We start from the raw sequence: 16803 nt of genomic DNA on the forward strand, positions 1-16803 counted from the left end.
GATACCAGGCTGAATTTCTACACAAAAGTGGATTCTTTGGTTTTTAGATCCAATTTCAAGCCCAGAACGGCTAGACTTTTCAGGAGGCAAGCTAATGGGGTGTCAGCGAATGGACTGTTGTGACCCCATGTAGAGGGCAATGAGGAAAAGGATGATGACCAAGAACCTGTATTAGGGCATCCCCCCAAATACTAAGTTAAGGCCAGAGTGACCCTCCACTAAGTGGCTGGGTATCCCTAAAAACTGATCAGCCAGAAGGGCTCCCTGGAAAACCAAAGTTTCATTTTCCAGGACACTTTGAAAGGGAAAACAAAGTCCTTACCTCATATTGCCCAGGGGGAGGTGCTCATATGAGAAATGACTGGTAGTAGTGTAAGGTGTAGGTAATCAAATGGTGAATCATCTCTGGTCTGGAAGGAGGAGATGGGAAGAGGGAGGAGATTAGGGAAAACAGTGGGCTAACAGAGTTTACCAATCCAGTCGATAAAGACCTACGTCAAGATCTTGCCTCACATAGGCACTGGTGGCTCACACTGGTAGGCTTAAGCACTTAAGCAGCTAAAGCTATGACCTGGTGAGAGTGGAAACTTCTGGTCATGCATGGGCCTCTGTTAGTGGGGGGACACTTCACACTCCTATTGTAGGCTGGAGGGACTGCCTGGCTCTCTAAAAGCTACTGTTTCAGAAAGGAAAAAGAGAAAAAGAGAGGAGACAAAGCAAGGGGAGGTGAACAGGGTCCCCTTCAAAGACAGGAGTCCTTTGGGGAACTCTGTCCAGGGTTTCCGCACCATGGTAGAAGACTGAGTCAGAAGGATATTAGAATAAAGAAAATGACCTCAACCGAATGGATCAGTTTTAATGGAAAGTTAAAGAGGGATGCCATGGTGAGGTGAGAAGACTCAGGAGACCCAAGGTGTGCTCCCTAGCAGGGGTGAAGAGACTTAAGTAGGGTCCTGGGTGAAGGTGATTGGAGGGCACAAAAAGTTTTAGATGGGCTTTTCAAGTTTAAGACTTTGGCCTGAAGTAATTTACTCAGGCCTGGTTCTCAGGAGCCTGTTGTGCAAACTCACTGAGCAGGTCCTGGTTCAGCGAGGTGTGGCTGCTTCAGGCACAGTTGAGGGATTGCAGATTCCCACCAAGAATCTCACAGACTTTCCTGTCCAGGCTGGCTTCAAACCTCTATCCTCAGATCTCAGCCTCCTGAGTAGCTCAGACTGCAGGCATGAGCCCCCAGTGCCTAGCTAATCCTTTACTAATTTCTATGACTGTTATCAGCACGTTCATTTGTGATGTCAGTTAACCTGGGGCTTGAACTCATGGCCTGGGCACTGTACCTGAGCTTCTTTTGCTCAATTCTAGAACTCTACCACTTGAGCCACAGCGCCACTTCTGCTTTTTTCTGTTTATATGGTACTGAGGAATCGAACCCAGGGCTTCATGCATGCTAGGCAAGCACTCTACCACTAAGCCACATTCCCAGCCTCTCCAGTCAGTTCTTAAGAATGTTCACTGTGACTTTGCTGTCCTGTTCCTGCCTGCCACTCTCTGAGTACTTGCCCTATGCCCAGTCCTGGATTGTATCATTCATGCAGCCCTCCAACACAACAGTCCTATAAAGTAGGGACAGCCTGTTTTACTGGTTGAGTCCCTTGGCCAAAGGCCTCACTAGTAGGAAAGGAACATGCAGTATTCAAGCTGGGCTAACCTGGCTTCAGCCACCAAAGCTGTCTGTAGCAGTGCTTTATCTGTAGGAGGCTATGGTCTTGGTGAATTTCCTCCACCCCACTGTCCAGGACTCAGGTCTCTCTCCACTTTATCCCATCCCACTTCATCTCCTGATGAGGAGTGCTGACACCTGAGTCCTCTGAGACTGTCTTGTACTCATTAAACTTGATTGCCTGACTCAAGGACCCACTTGAGATTTTTTTTAGACCCTGTTTGTAGGTCTTACCTTAGACCTACCTAAGTAGAGCACAGGCATGTAGATTTGGAAATTGCTCCCCAGCTCCTCAGCTCTGGTCAGCATCCATTGACCTAGGTCATGTTTGACAATATTTTGTATATGTATGTGTGTGGCAGTACTGAGGTTTGAACTCAAGGTGTCAGGCTTGCTAGGCATGTACTCTACCACTGAGCCACCTCTCCTGCCTCAAATGGGTTGTTTTCACACCATCTCTGACTTTTCAGCTCGCCAAATCTTTGCATTGCTGCCTCTGAACTGAGAGAACTGGTAAATGCAGAAGAGTGGGCCATTGCTGAGAGATGTGAGTATGTTCAGGATGATGGAAGGAAACTGCCATGCCCTCAGAAGTGGAGAGAAAACTCAGAAGAGCAGCTCTGACCTGAAGCACAAGAGGTTTTAAAGCCTTGACCAGAGACTGTAACTTGCAGCTTGTTTGGAAGCCAGTGAAATGCTCACCAGATCTGCAAAGGGCTCTCAGGATTGTTATGGGGGAAGGGCTGCTGGAGACTTGCCTGGCTGACATTTGCAGTGAGAGCTCCCAGAGTTTAGCACCTTGGTGTAAAGTGGCCAACTGCCCATCCCTTCCTCCTGATCCTTCCTGCCTGCCTCATGGTGGCTTTGACTCCAGCTTTCCCTTCTCTGGATTCCAACTCCTGCTGTCCTGTGTGTGGCAGCTCCTTCAAACTGCAGTTCCTCTGACCTCAGTGTGATGCTCCCCTCTCAAACTTCTTCCCCAGCCAGGACAGCATGCTCTCCCACTCTCAGGCAACATGCTTTTCATTTCAACCTAGTTGAGAGGAAACCTGCTGACTATCTGGTTGTCCCATACCCTAGTGAGCCAGAAGTGCTGGTGCTCCACCATCTGGAAGTGTACTCCACTGTCCAGAAGTATGTAGCCTTGGGGCATAGGAGAAGGTTGTACCTGTTTTTCTGCTTCAAGGAAGTCTAGGAGGAGAAGAAAGAGTGCACTGAGAGGGATGGTAGATGTGGGACTGGGATGAACATGGGTGGGAAGAACCTTGAAGAGAGGAAATCCGTCTAAATTCCTGGCCAATAGGCACTTTCACAAGCTCAGCACATCCTAACGAGCTCCTCAAGTGCTATTTGCAGAAATTTGCATCCCCATCTGGGAAATGCACCAGACACAAATACACTGGCCCTAAGCCATTCCCCTCTTATCTACCCTTTGACACTGGAGCCAATAATTCCCATAGGGCAGCTATGTTTCAAGTTGAGAGTGGGAAATGGGGGGTGGGGTTTAAGATTAAGAAAAAAAATTCTTCTAGAAGCTTGCCTTGAGATTGTTTGCTTGGAGACTTTGGGTTTTTCTCTAGATTATGCTGTGGAGCAAAATTTCACCTCCCCTCCCCTGACTCCCTAACACACATCTGACAGGACATTTTCATTTGGTAAATAAAGTTCAAACACTGTTTCCCAAACACTGGAAAGAGGAAAGACCAGGGTACATTCTCTGTGATAGCACAGGGCTGGCCTGCAGCAGGTCAAGGTAAGAGCATCAGGGGACTGGGCTTCACGCCAGGTCCAGCTCTTAGTCCCACACCTTGTTAAGTCCTGTAGTAGAATAATTTACATAAAATATTAGACATAAAGCCTCCATAGAATAAGTATGCTTAAAGGGCTGGTTTGGGATCACAACATTCATGTATAATTTAAGGAAGAATTAATTCCAAATTCAAGAACCATCGATTTAGAAACAGGCTTTTGAACAGGGCCCATTTGTAAACTGAGGCTTGCCTCAGATTTTCTCTGAGAATCCATGTTGGATTTGTTGCCTAAAAATACATGATATTGGGCTGGGAATATGGCCTAGTGGTAGAGTGCTTGCCTAGCACGTATGAAGCCCTGGATTCAATTCCTCAGTACCACATAAACAGAAAAAGCTGAAAGTGGGTGCTGTGGCTCAAGTGGTAGATCTCTAGTGTTGAGCACAGAGCGGCTCAGAAACCGAGCCAGGGCCCTGAGTTCAATCCCGAGGACTGGTAAAAAAAAAATAATAATAATTCATGCTGTCTTGGTTTTGGGGGATAGACTCACTTACCTTTTCTCTGGGAAAAGGAGTTCCTGGAAATCTAGGAGCAGCTAAACTTCCTGGCCTCAGCAAAGATCTGGCCATTCTTTCTTCTATGTCTGTCTTGTGATTTCTCTGGAAGATTTATCAGTACACCCACACACCAGTAGATCGGTTACTGTTTTGAATAAATAACAATTGGTATGTGATATAAAATTCAAATGGCTTATAAAAAGGCAATCCAGTGAAAAGCCTCCCTCTTCTTTCTTTCCTTTGGGACATGCACCTTCACCAAATTCTTCCAGCTCCCTCCAAAATCTCTTCTGGACACTGGCATGAGCTGCCTTTACATTTGCTGCCCTTTTATAATGTGAAAGTGTCATTCCATATTCACTGCTCTGCCACTGACTTTTTGCTCATGCCTTCCTTCCCTCCTCCCCAGTGGAACACAGGGCCTGGTGAGTGCATGTTTGGCGAGCACTCTACCACTTAGCTACATCCCTAACTCCTATGCATACTTTTTGAGTTTAGTCATAATGGTGGATAAGGACTTCCTTTTTTTTTTTTTTTTTTTTTTTTTGCTGGTCCTGGGGCTTAAGCTCTGGGTCTGGGTCCCTGATCAAGGCTAGTGGTCTACCACTTGAGCTATAGCTCCACTTCTGGACTATTTAAAAAATAGGTTTTAGTGGAGATAATTGTCTCACAGACTTTCCTGTGTGGGCTGGCTTCCAACCTGGATCCTCAGACCTCAGCCTTCTGAGTTTCCACCAGCACTTGGCAAGGACTTCCTTTATTTTTCTTTGCAGCTGCATAGTATTCTCCTGTGTAGATGAACTGTGATATAATTGATCCTGTCGGTGGACATTCAATTTGTTTCAAATCTTTTATGGCTGCAAACATGCTAAAGTGAATAATCTTGTTACATGTACTGGCTGACAATGGGAGTGAATCTATCAGCTAGTTCCCCTGTGAGGACCCTAATGTGTCTATTGTTTTCTCCAGGCCAAAGGATGCTATTCGAGCTCTGAAGAAGAGGCTTAGTGGGAATCGGAACTACAGAGAGGTGATGCTGGCACTGACGGTGAGCATTCTCTCCTAAGAGGAGAACCTCTGTATATTTCCAGCCTTATCCTTTCCATGGCCTTCCCTCTGCCTTCTCACACAGCTTCTTAGTGCTTGAACTGTGCTGCTAGTGTTCAGCACAGCCTTCTGCTATGCCCTTGGGTATGGTAAAAGTATATAACAGCAGCAATCGGTGTGGGTAGCACTGTTAGGTACAGAGCCAAGAGCAGAGGAGCCAGGGTGGTTTCCCTTCCTGCCATCAGCCCACTGTGAGATACTTGCTATCTATTTCCTCTTTTTTTTTTTTTTGTCAATTGTAGGGCTTGAACTTGGGGGCCTAAGAACTGTCCCTGAGCTCTTTAGCTCAAGGCTAATGCTCTACTGCTTTGAGCCACAGCAACCACCTCCAGTTTTCAGGTGGTTAATTGGAGCCATTTTTTCTTTATAAAGATATTTACCTCCATCTGTCCAGCGCCTGTTCTGGACAACACCAAACTCTTCAGATGTCAGTAGAGATGTGTACATCCATTTTCCTAAATGTATTTCATTACCCCCTCATACAGACTGGCTTAGAAAAGGTCTCAAGGTTTTGCCCAGCCTTCACAATTAGTAAGGTGCCAAACTGGGTTGTCATCATAAAACGGTGTTTTGTTTGGTGCAAAAAATTGAAAATAGTCTAAAGATCTTTTAAAAAGTTAGCCAAGAGATTCTTTTCAGGTAGAAGAGTACAGCTTTTTGCTCTTCTTAAGTCAGACAGTTAAAAGGGAGACTTCAGATGCTATTTCTGTCTTGAAAGCTAACAGTGTTTCAGATGTGGCAAATCTGGGCCACAGTCAGTTTTTATAGTGGAAACTATAACAGGTCAGCATGTCGACTTCTGTAGGTCTGAAATAGTAGGTTATTTATCCAAAACAGCCATAATGTGTTTCCTTTTAAAGCAGAGAAGTTTGGGAAGTTTTTCCCCTAAGTAAAAACCCAAAACTTATTAGAACAGTTCTCTTCTGCCTGAGAATTGAATAGTAAAGGAGAAGAGTCCAATTGAGAAATAGTTGAAAGTTGTAAATTTTTTTCACTCAGAATTTGAGCTATAGTTATCATGAAAGTCACCCCTTCACATCAACAGGGAAGGAGCTTGAACATGTCAGAGCATTTTTCTGGTGTCTAACACTGCTTTCTCACACACCAGCTTCCTGGTGGCCATCATGGGTAGAAACCTTTCCAAAGAGACTTCATTTTCTAGCCTTCCTACAGCAAGGCCTGGCTGATACACCTGGCCTTGCAACTAGTCACGTCTTTGCTATAAATCCAGTAATAGCTTTAGGAGACATGTCGGTATTCAGAGCTGTTGTCCTCGTATCCAGGCCCCTGCCTGGCACACATTTCATGTTTACATCTACCTTTTTTTTTTTTTTTGGCCAGTCCTGGGCCTTGGACTCAGGGCCTGAGCACTGTCCCTGGCTTCCTTTTTGCTCAAGGCTAGCACTCTGCCACTTGAGCCACAGCGCCACTTCTGGCCGTTTTCTGTATATGTGGTGCTGGGGAATCGAACCTGGGGCCTCATGTATACGAGGCAAGCTCTCTCGCCACTAGGCCATATTCCCAGCCCATTACATCTACCTTGATGGCCTAATTTGTTTTGTTGGTTGCTGGCAGTTCTCCTGCTTTTTGTGGCTCTTTCCTAAGCTTCATATCTGTCCCCACCAAGACAGTTTATATTTTCTCAAAGTAGGCATTAGAACTCCTAAGGAGCTGTCTGCTTCAGCCTCGGTATATATGCCCAAGTTGTCCACTTCTGATTGCTTTTATGCCTGTGGGTTTTGGCTGATCCCAGAAAGTTGCTACTGTACTTTATGTCCTAGAACCTACAGGAACACATCCACTGGGGGCATTTTGGTGAGGGTGGCCTGAAGTGGCTCTTGCTAGCCTAGAGAAGATTCCTGGGGTCTCCTGCTTAGATCGGTGTGAGCTTCTCTGTAACATGTACACATCAGGAAATTCCAAGAGCAAGCTGGGACCCGTGGGCTTTGAGGTCTGTTGTCCAGAACTGAAGTCTTTACCCAGGGAGTAGAGACAGAGCCATAGGTTTTCCTGTCATCTGACCACAGCCTGCCTTTGTTTCCTGTTGTGGTCACCCATACTTGCTCCCCTACCTCCTGCCTTGCCCTTCTCTACCTGCTCCTCATGAGGTAAGAGTTCTTCAGTCATTGGCCTAGCCTAGCAGCCCTGACTGAGTCAAGAGGAGGCTGTATAGAATCCTAAAGAAAGATTACCTGAAAGCTGCTTGGGGGCAAGAAGCACCTCTCTGGCTCCTGTGGCTACCCCCCACAGATCACTGAACATGAGTTCTGTTCACCTTATGGTCACCCCAAATCAGATAAAAGCAGCCCCCTTGACTGAGTAAAACCAGGGTTGTGTGGCAGCCCTGAAGATTCTGAGGGAGACTTCCTGAGTACATGGAGCAGAGTGCAGGACTTGGGCATCAGTAGTCCCACTCTGGCCCCTAGGTACCTCTGAACTTCCACTTCCTCATCTTCAAAGTGGGATAGTGTCCACTTTCTAGGGTTATTTCAAGGAACAAAGTAGGAGATAAGAAATGGAGTATACTCTGTTTGATGCCTGAGGGCATCTCACTGTACAACTCATTGGAGGAGAGCTGGGCTAGAGTGATGGCCTGGTGTCCCCAGGTATGTGAGGAGACCAGGGCTTCTGAGAAGGCAGATCAGAATTCTCATTCTGCCTCTGGCATTAACCAACTTGTACCTAGACTCATCTCTTTACTTTTGTAGGCCGCCTAACTTTTAAAAAATGAGGTAGAATATTTACTTAAAGAGTTTTAGTTGTGAGAATGGATTGAAATTATGTAAGCTATAGAGGGATGTCATAGTGCCTGCATGTAGGCAGCATTAGTCAATGTCAGTTTGGGACCTTTCTTTCTGATAGTGTTTAGCCGAGGAAAAGTATGATGGTATGAATCATAATTTTTTTTTTTTTCCAGTCCTAGGCCGTGAACTCAGGGCCTGAGCACTGTCCCTGGCTTCTTTTTTGCTCAAGGCTAGCACTCTGCCACTTGAGCCACAGCGCCACTTCTGGCCATTTTCTATATATGTGGTGCTGAGGAATTGAACCCAGGGCCTCATGTATATGAGCCAAGCACTCTTGCCACTAGGCCATATTCCCAGCCCCATGAATCATAATTTTGAATGACTGTGTAAGTTAACCCATGGCCAGATGAGTTTGAGTAAATGACTCTAAGTGAGGCAATCAGAAATGCCTCTCAAATCAAGAGACACAGGGTAAGAAGACAAACGACTACAAAAGCAATACTTGCAAAACTGGTGTAAATCAACTGAACAACTCATGGGGGGAAAGGGAAAGGGGGAGTGAGGGGGGAATGAGGGAGGAGGTAACAAACAGTATAAGAAATGTATCCAATGCCTAATGTATGAAACTGTAACCTCTCTGTACATCAGTTTGACAATAAATTTTTTTAAAAAAAGAATAAAAAGAAATGCCCCTCATTGCTGGTGATATCCCATAGAAAACATTCCTCAGTCAGATGACTGAGCCACTTGGAAAGGACAGGCTGTTTTCCACGGAACCCAGAGGATCCAAGAATTATGTTCAAAGCTGGTGCAGCCCTGCATGGTGGCTTCTAGGTCTATAATCCTAGCAGCTCAGGAGATAGAGATGAGTAGGATAACAGCTTAATGCCAGTCTGGGAAAAATAGTGAGACAACCCCATCTCAACAAAACAAGCCAGACATGGAAGTTCTTACCTATAATTCCAGCTACTTTAGTGGCTGTAGTTAGGAGATTTGTGATCTCAGGTTGGTATAGCTCAAGTGGTGAGCACTTGCCTGCAAGCATGAGGCCCTAAGTTCAAATTCCTTGTACTAAAAGCAAACTCTGAGAAACCATCCTAATCATACCTTTAGACTCCAAGAGACCTGTCATTTGCCCTGTAAGAGAGTAGGATCTCCCTTTACCTGCCTTCTGAATTACTATTCTACAATCATAGTGATTCCCTAGCTTGTACAGGACACTGCTAAGTGCTCCATATATATCCTCTCTTAACTTCCAACCATCCTTTGAGGGAGAGCTCATCTTCTTTGCAGATGAGGATGCTGAGGTCCAGAGAGGCTTGTCCTAGGCCATACAGGGAAGAAGTATCAGCTGCCAATCAAGCCCACATTGACACATGGTCAGAATCCATCATCTAGTCTCTCTGAACTGCTGAGGCCTGAGGACCTCCCCAGACAAGGCAGGAGTGGGCAAGATGTGACCTGAAGCTGGATCTTAAAACCAACTAGCAACTGAGTCCCACAAACCATTTGTCAAGGGTAAAAGATCCCTTGTCATTGCTGAATTGATCAGCAGAAGCAGAATGTGTGTGTGTGTGCGCACGCGCACGTGCGTGCACACGCGCATATCTGTGTTTGCTTCTCCATACACAAGGGCCAGTAACTCACTGACAATTCAAGCTGTCACAGCAGCCTCCTCCTGTAACAGAGCCTGTGTCCCATTGGTTAATTTCTCACACCCAGAGGCCCAGAGAGAGGAGTTAAAATGCTAATTTTCAGGGACCGCTCAGTCATTTTGATCCCATTAAAACACCAGCATCCTTCTCATGCAAAACCGGTGCCTCAATTACCAACTAATTGCCTGATTATTGTGCAGGGACAGGAGCTTTCAGTCAGCACCGGCTGCTGTCATCCCACAGGAGCCGCTGAATTAGAGTGTGGGAATGTGTGTGCGCAGAGGTTTGACTCTAGAGGAGATATGTCAGGAAGATGATCTAGGAACAAGACAGGGTGGGGAACTCAGATGTCCGCCCCAGTTCCCAGTGTCTCCACTAGCTTCCACAGTGGTAACCTCTCACATTTCTCTCCACATCAGGTGCTGGAGACATGTGTAAAGAACTGTGGCCACCGCTTCCATATCCTTGTGGCCAACCGAGACTTCATTGACAGTGTTCTGGTCAAAATCATCTCTCCTAAGAACAACCCTCCCACCATTGTACAGGACAAAGTGCTTGCTCTGATCCAGGTAGGCTGGCTTCCCTCACCTGACTTGTTGGGGTCCTTGATGCATCTTCATGCTCTTTGACCATTTAAATGAGAGAGAAAAGACTTTCCGGTTTAAATATATACTACAAAATAAGTACTTTTGAAAAAACAAAAAGTATTTTTGTATATCCATCCCAGTGGAATGAAAGGCTAAGTGGTGGCTCTCCAGCCACTTGACAGAGCTTCAGGAATTCTTCTGGGTGCCTATCCCTTTGCTGCCCACAAGGCTGGCAGGTTGGGGTTCTTGAACAGGGTTTTGAGACAATGCAGAGTAGGAAGGGCCATGCTGGACCTGTGTGCAGGGTTTGTGAGGTTGTAGAGAAAGGAAAAATTCTGGGGTAAGAATGATTTTAGGAATGTCTTACTGAAGCAGTGATTTTTTTTTATCAGACTTTGAGGAGTGAGGGAGAAGCTTGTAGAAAGGACAGAATATAAGAAGTATCTGCTCTGTATATTACCTTTACAATGAAATAAAATAAAAAGAAGCATCTGAGGCAGAGAATAGCATGCTCAAAGGCCCAGAAGCATCAGGAGAGCAGTTGACACATTGGAAGTACCTTCATTATTCATATCTCTGTAACAAATTACCCAAAACTTAGCAGCTTAACACAACAGGTGTTTATATCATCTCCTGGTTTCTGAGGGCCCCCAGGTACCCAGAAGCAGCTTGTCTGGGAGATGCTGGCTTGGGGTCTCTCATGGGGCTGTATTTGTCCTGAGGTGCCACTGTGACTGGAGGTTGTGCTCCCAAGAGGGCACACACCCTCCTCCCCCAATGGCTATAGACAAGAAACCTCAGTTTCTTACTAACTGTTGACTGGAGACCTGAGTTTCCCACTAAATGGATGTCAAGGAAGTTATATACATTATCTTTCTTTTAAATCACATTTTGTTAAAAGGAAGTTACTAGGCCCAGCTGCAAAGGTAGGAAGATTAGATTTTATCTCTTGAAGAGGTGAGGGCCAGAGATTTGTGGATATCTTTTTAAAGTATCTAGTGTAATAGAGTGTTAGTCTAGGCATGTGGGGACAGGAGATGAGGCCAGAGGATGGCAGGGCTATGTGCTGTGTATGCTAAATGGCTTGGGCTTGGTCCTTTAGGCAGTAAGGATATATAAATCTGGTGGCAGCTTGCATAAATCCATAGGAGGGCTGGGAATATGGCCTAGTGGCAAAGTGCTCACCTCATATACATGAAGCCCTGGGTTCAATTCCTCAGCACCACATAAACAGAAAAAGCGGGAAGTGGTGCTCTGGCTCAAGTGGTAGAGAGCTAGCCTTGAGCAAAAAGAAGCCAGGGACAGTGCTCAGGCCCTGAGTTCAAGCCCCAAGACTGGCAAAAAACAAAACAAAACAACAAATCCATATGACATCCAATGTGGATAGGTCACCCATGTTGGCAGAAGTGAAATAAGGCTTGAGGGAGCCAACAGGAGAGTGAAGGCAAAGCCAGGGAATGGAGTGGGATGTCAGCAAGGGCAGCAGCAGGCATCAGGCTTGAGGGGCTGAGGGACATAGACAGGGGAGCCAAGGTATTGCACAGAGCCTCTCAAGTGACTGGGCTGGGTAAGCCTGAGACTGGAGAGGAGCCTGAGGCATACTGCCTGTGGCTGTCTGGAAAGTCCTCCCCAGACCTCCCCTACACTCTCATATCACTCTCTTTTGTCTTTCATCCTGGAGTTGCTAACTCTTCTGTGGTCTGCCTCACTAAAGGTTTCTACAGCTCAGGGACACAGTGTCTCCTGGGTCTAGAACATTTCAGTAAGCTAAATGGTATTTAGTGGATAAATGTAGCTCACTGAAGCTCAGGGGAAGGGAGAGCATGAGAATAACTGAGCTCTTCCTCTAGAGTTATCCCTGTCTCCTCATCCCACCCACCTCCTTTCCATGAGTATACTCTCTTCCTCCCCTCCACTTCTACACCATAGCCTCTTCTTCTGTGGCTACACACTGAGTCACCCCCACAAACTGCTGCTGGGAAAACAAATGGTAGCTTTCTTCACATAAAAGATGGGGTGCAAGGGCTGGGAATGTAGCTTAGTGGTAGAGTGCTTGTTTAGCATGCACGAAGCCCTAGGTTTTGATTCTTTAGTGCCACAAACAGAAAAAACCAGAAGTGGTGCTGTGGTTTAAGTGGTAAAGTGCTAGCCTTGAGTAAAAGAAACTCAGGTACAGTGCCAAGCCCTGAGTTCAAGTCCTAAGACTGGCAAAAAAAAAAAAGATGGGGTGCCCCATCCGGAACTCCTTGTATAGAGACAGCTGTTTGCTGGGCTCATTGTGGCAGGATGTGAAGGAAACATCCTGTATGATAGTTTTCGCAACCCCAGGAGAAGAGGAAGAGGAGAGAGGGAGGAGGATGTATTCGAGAGGTGACAGATCATTGGCTCTGTGGTTAGGTAGCAGTCTAATATAAATCCCAGTGGATTGGAAAGAGGGTCCACTAACCATGTGGGTGCCAGCACAGTACAGTCTCCCTCACTACCTTGTTTTCAGGATGCTTCTTAGTGCTCTCTGGAGCCCAATGTCTCGGGAAGTAGGGCTAGGTCATTCCTGGGCCTGCCCTTTGGCAGCCAGCAGGTTCACAGGAGGGACTAAGTTTTGCAAATGTGTGGGGCTAGGAAGAAATTCAGCTGGCTTTTGAAATCTAGGGTAGGTATAACTCTAAACTTTCCAGTCCAGAAAAGTGGGTTGGATGGATAAGTACTTAAAAAGCTTTTAAAGTGAAGATAAGCCCTACCAGTCTCCTACTCATTAAGTGTGCCGGAGGCTCTTCACAGAAGGGGAGCCCTTGGTTTTGATTTCTAGTGATTGGCCTAAACCCACTGCCTCATATGTTACCTCAAGATGGGAAGGGCTGACACTGTGTGGAGGGACAGAGGGTAGGCTGTGCATCAAAGTACCATTTCCAAAGTCTCCTATGCTTGTTGGGAGGTAGGGCTGGACTTTGTCCTCTTATGTCTGCCTGTGTCCAGCCAACCATCCCCTGATCACTTCCTTGAGTGTTCATCACAATGGCACATGTTTGCCATCAGGAGCCCCCTAGGTTGGCTGTGAAGAGAATCCAGAGGATAGGGGTATGGCTCATTGGTAGAGCGGCTGCCAGACACATGGGAGGCCCTGGTTTCATTTCCAGCACTGCAAAGGAGAGAGAATCCAGACGACACATCCCTTCCTCCCCTCCTGTACTTCATCCTGTTCCTCATCTGTCTTCTAGCTGCCTGTCCATTGATGGCCCCCCCATCTTCCCCACCCTATCCATTAAAAAGAAAAACCTTCAAGCTTGTGTTCTCTGCAGGGCCCTGCCCCTCAGAACACTCAAAGAAAACCATTCTCCTTTCCCAAGCCTGATTCTTGGGCTGTTTACCCTACTCAGGTAGGAGGCCTTAGTAGGCTAACCCCACACGGGCATCTGCTCTTCTAAGTGGGGTCACTCCCCCTAGCAGGAAGGATCAGAAGAATATTGATAGCAGAGATGCTTGGTTAAGCTCCTTAAGGCTCAGCCCCATCCCTTGGCTACTACAGACTTCACTGATCATCATCTTTTTCTTTCACTCTCAAGTTTTCCCTTGGCGTGTCTCAGGGCTTATGCTATCTTTTGTTTCCTCTCATTAAATTCTGTCTGTTGAAGGATGTTGCCATGCTGTGCCATCCTCAGGCTTTCCCTGATGGATTTTCTTTTTTCTTTTTTTTTTTTTTGAGCAGTATGAGGGCTTGAACTCAAGACTTCTACTTGCTAGGCATGTACTCTATCACTCGAACCATGCCTCCATCCCTTTTTTGCTCTGGTTATTTCTTGAAAGAATCTTGCCCAGGCTGGCCTGAATGGCACTCTTCCTATTTACACTTCCCATTATGTTGGAATGGCAGGACATGTGTCACCACCCAGCTTTTTCTGTTGAGATTGGGAATCTTGTGAACTTTTTTCCCAGCCTGGCCTTGGTCCTTGATCCTCCCAATCTGTATCTCCTGAGTAGCTGGGATTACAGGTGTGAGCCACTGGTCATCAGCCCTGAAATTGTCTTGGGTATCAGAAATAGGGTCATCATCCTATAAAACAACTTCAGCCTGGTCATGCCTCCTGCCCCTCTCTGTTCCTCAGAAAGCCTAAAAATACTCTATCTTTCCACTGCAGGTTCTTTTTCCACTGTAGAAAGTGAGCTGATTGGGGGTGGGGGTGGGAGGGTAAGAGGGCAGGAGAAGCTGGAGGGATTGTGTTCTTCAAAAGTATCAGAGACCTGGCAGCTGACTCGAAAACATCCGATGGAAAATGTGTCCCCTAGATTCCCTCAAGTGAAAGCCACTGGATCGCTCTGGAGACCCTGTCACTGGAGACCCCAATTAGCAGGAGATGACAAAGCTTCCTTTTACCCAGTAGTATTTCAAGACCCATAGTTTAAATAAACAATTTGTGGGTCTAAAAGTTGATAACTCAAAAACAGTCAAAACCTTGAAGGATACAGAAGTGAATAGGATGTGAATAGGATGTGGTACATGTTTGTGTCTGTCCTTTAGTGTACAGTCCAAAGGAATGAAGGAAATAAAAGCAGAAATGGCTATCTTCCAGCCTTCCTGACTGCCCCTATGGGCAGGAAAAGAGGGAATTAGGTAGAGCATGGCTGCTGATGAAGTGGCCACTTCTCCCATTAACTAGCCAGTGCATATAACAGGGGACCCTGAGAGAATGACAACAGTCCTGTTGCCATGACTTCCCTATAAGGCTGCTACTGGAGAGGCAGCCTGTCCCCCTCCTCCCTCCCATTCCTGGCCCCCAGACCAGGGACCTGGGGAAGCCCAGATCTTTGGTTGCCACAGCTCCCCTATGGAGGATTCTCTGCTGCCTCAGCCTTCTAGAGGGGACCTTACTTTATCACTGTCATTGTCTGTTGACAGCATAAGTGGCTATCTTTCCTCTGTGTGTGGAGGTAGGGAAATAAGGATGCTTAGTAACTATGAGAATTGACTTCAATTTAACTTGACAGCTGTTGACTGATGGCCTTTTCTGTGCAATGACAAGAGAAGTGTGTGTCTGTCAAAGGGTGAGGGGTGGGCCACAGGAACACTGTTATTTAAGCATGTCCCATGAAGATGCTGAGGAATACATGGCACCTCTAGGCTCCCATCTCTGCACTTTTACATAGGACTGTTCCTTTAAAGCTCTCTCCCCCTTTTGTTCATCTGTTGGCATCAGAGTCTTAATCAGTGGAGATTGCTGTCATGAACATATGCTCTGTTAGCAGCCATCTCACCCGGGCTGCCCAGGGGTCCCAGACATGGGCTAGAATTGTAGCAGGTGGGGACAGGGTACATTAGTCAAGACTGCAAATAACAGACGCCAACTGTGCTTGCCTAGGCAAAGAGGAAAGATTGTCCTGACAAAGCTGAGCCTCCCAGAAGCCCTGGTCACACAGGCCAAGGATGTGTCTGGACCTGGGAAAGGACAGAAGGGATCAGGAAAGCCCTCCAAGTCCTCCCGTTGCATGTCTGCTCCTCTCAGAACACCAGCTGCTCTTTTTCTATCTCTGTCCCCTTGTCCTGTGCTGACTTCTCAAGGCCCACATTTATAGAAGACAGTTTCTTTATCCAAAGACCTCTCCCTGAGGCCTGGGACTGAGCTCCTGGGAGGAAGAGGTGACTGGACCAAATTGGGCTGCAGAACTGCTCCTATGAATCTTTGTGAATTCAGGGGAGGGGAATTCTATGCAAGGGGGCCCTGAAAAATGTCCACTGACAGAAGACAGCACCATGGTTCTCTAATCCTACTCCTCTTTTCTCCCCCTTCTTTTTCCTCCCCTTCTCTTTCTTCCTCCTCCTTCTTCCTCTTCCTCCTCCCTTCTACTTCCCCCTCTTTCTTCTTCCTCATCTTCCCTTGTTTAGGGATTTGAACTCAGGGGTTTATGCTCACTAGAAAAGAGCTCTACCACTTGAGCCACTCTCCAAACCCTTTTTCTTATTGTCTCAAATTTAGCCTGGGTGGGGAACAAAGGAAATAAATAGGGGTTTCTGGAACCATTTGTTCTCCCGTGGAAACAGAAGTATGTTGTGTCACAAGGAGAAACTGCCATGATTTTTTTCCTAAGTCCCCCCCACCCCGTGGACTGTGAATGTGGTCTTTAGACTCGCAGTTATTTATTATTATTTTTTGTTACACTAAGGATGGAAATTAAATGTCCCTGTGCATGCTAGGCAAACATTTGACCATTATGCTCCACTTTAATGCTAGACTCTCAAGTTTGGGCACTAAACTGAAATGCTAAAACAGTGTTGGAGTCATAGGACTCAGCTGGATTTTGAAGGAAGTTGCCGAGCAGCAGGTGGGAGTGGGCTCTGGAGCAGTGGAGGGGATATGGCTGATGGAGGCAGCATTCTTTCCAGCTGAGTCTTCCTGACAGCCTCTGTAGGCATATTCAGCATGCCTCAAAATCTAAAAGCAAGTGTTGGCCCAGACAGGCTGTCTTGATGCCACGGTGGCATTCAATCCCTGAATATGCAAATGAAATAAGGGCACCAAGTAAAGAAAGTCAAGCCGACAGTGCTGTTTGCAGTAAGTGAGATACACTAGGCCTAATTAAGGAGGCCTTTTGGAAACTGACCTTTCAACTTCCAGTGGGTTTGTTAGTTACAGATAGAGTTTCTGTGGCTGCCTGGGGATTGGTTAGATCACATTGCTGGAGGCAGGAGGCCATT

The 16803-nt window shown here is 46.5% G+C and overlaps 1 protein-coding gene across 4 annotated transcripts in view; it reads left to right on the forward strand.

The window, feature by feature from the left end:
• Window positions 1-16803, forward strand: part of Tom1l2 (target of myb1 like 2 membrane trafficking protein) — a 139069-nt gene that overhangs the window by 85585 nt on the left and 36681 nt on the right. For all 4 annotated transcript variants that reach the window (XM_048366144.1, XM_048366143.1, XM_048366146.1 and 1 more), the window contains 2 exons: window positions 4995-5073; window positions 9951-10100. In XM_048366144.1, the coding sequence (XP_048222101.1) occupies window positions 4995-5073; window positions 9951-10100 (229 nt within the window). The remainder of the gene's footprint in view (window positions 1-4994; window positions 5074-9950; window positions 10101-16803) is intronic.

The sequence above is a fragment of the Perognathus longimembris genome, chromosome 17, assembly GCF_023159225.1.
Source record: "Perognathus longimembris pacificus isolate PPM17 chromosome 17, ASM2315922v1, whole genome shotgun sequence".
Lineage (NCBI taxonomy): Eukaryota > Metazoa > Chordata > Mammalia > Rodentia > Heteromyidae > Perognathus > Perognathus longimembris.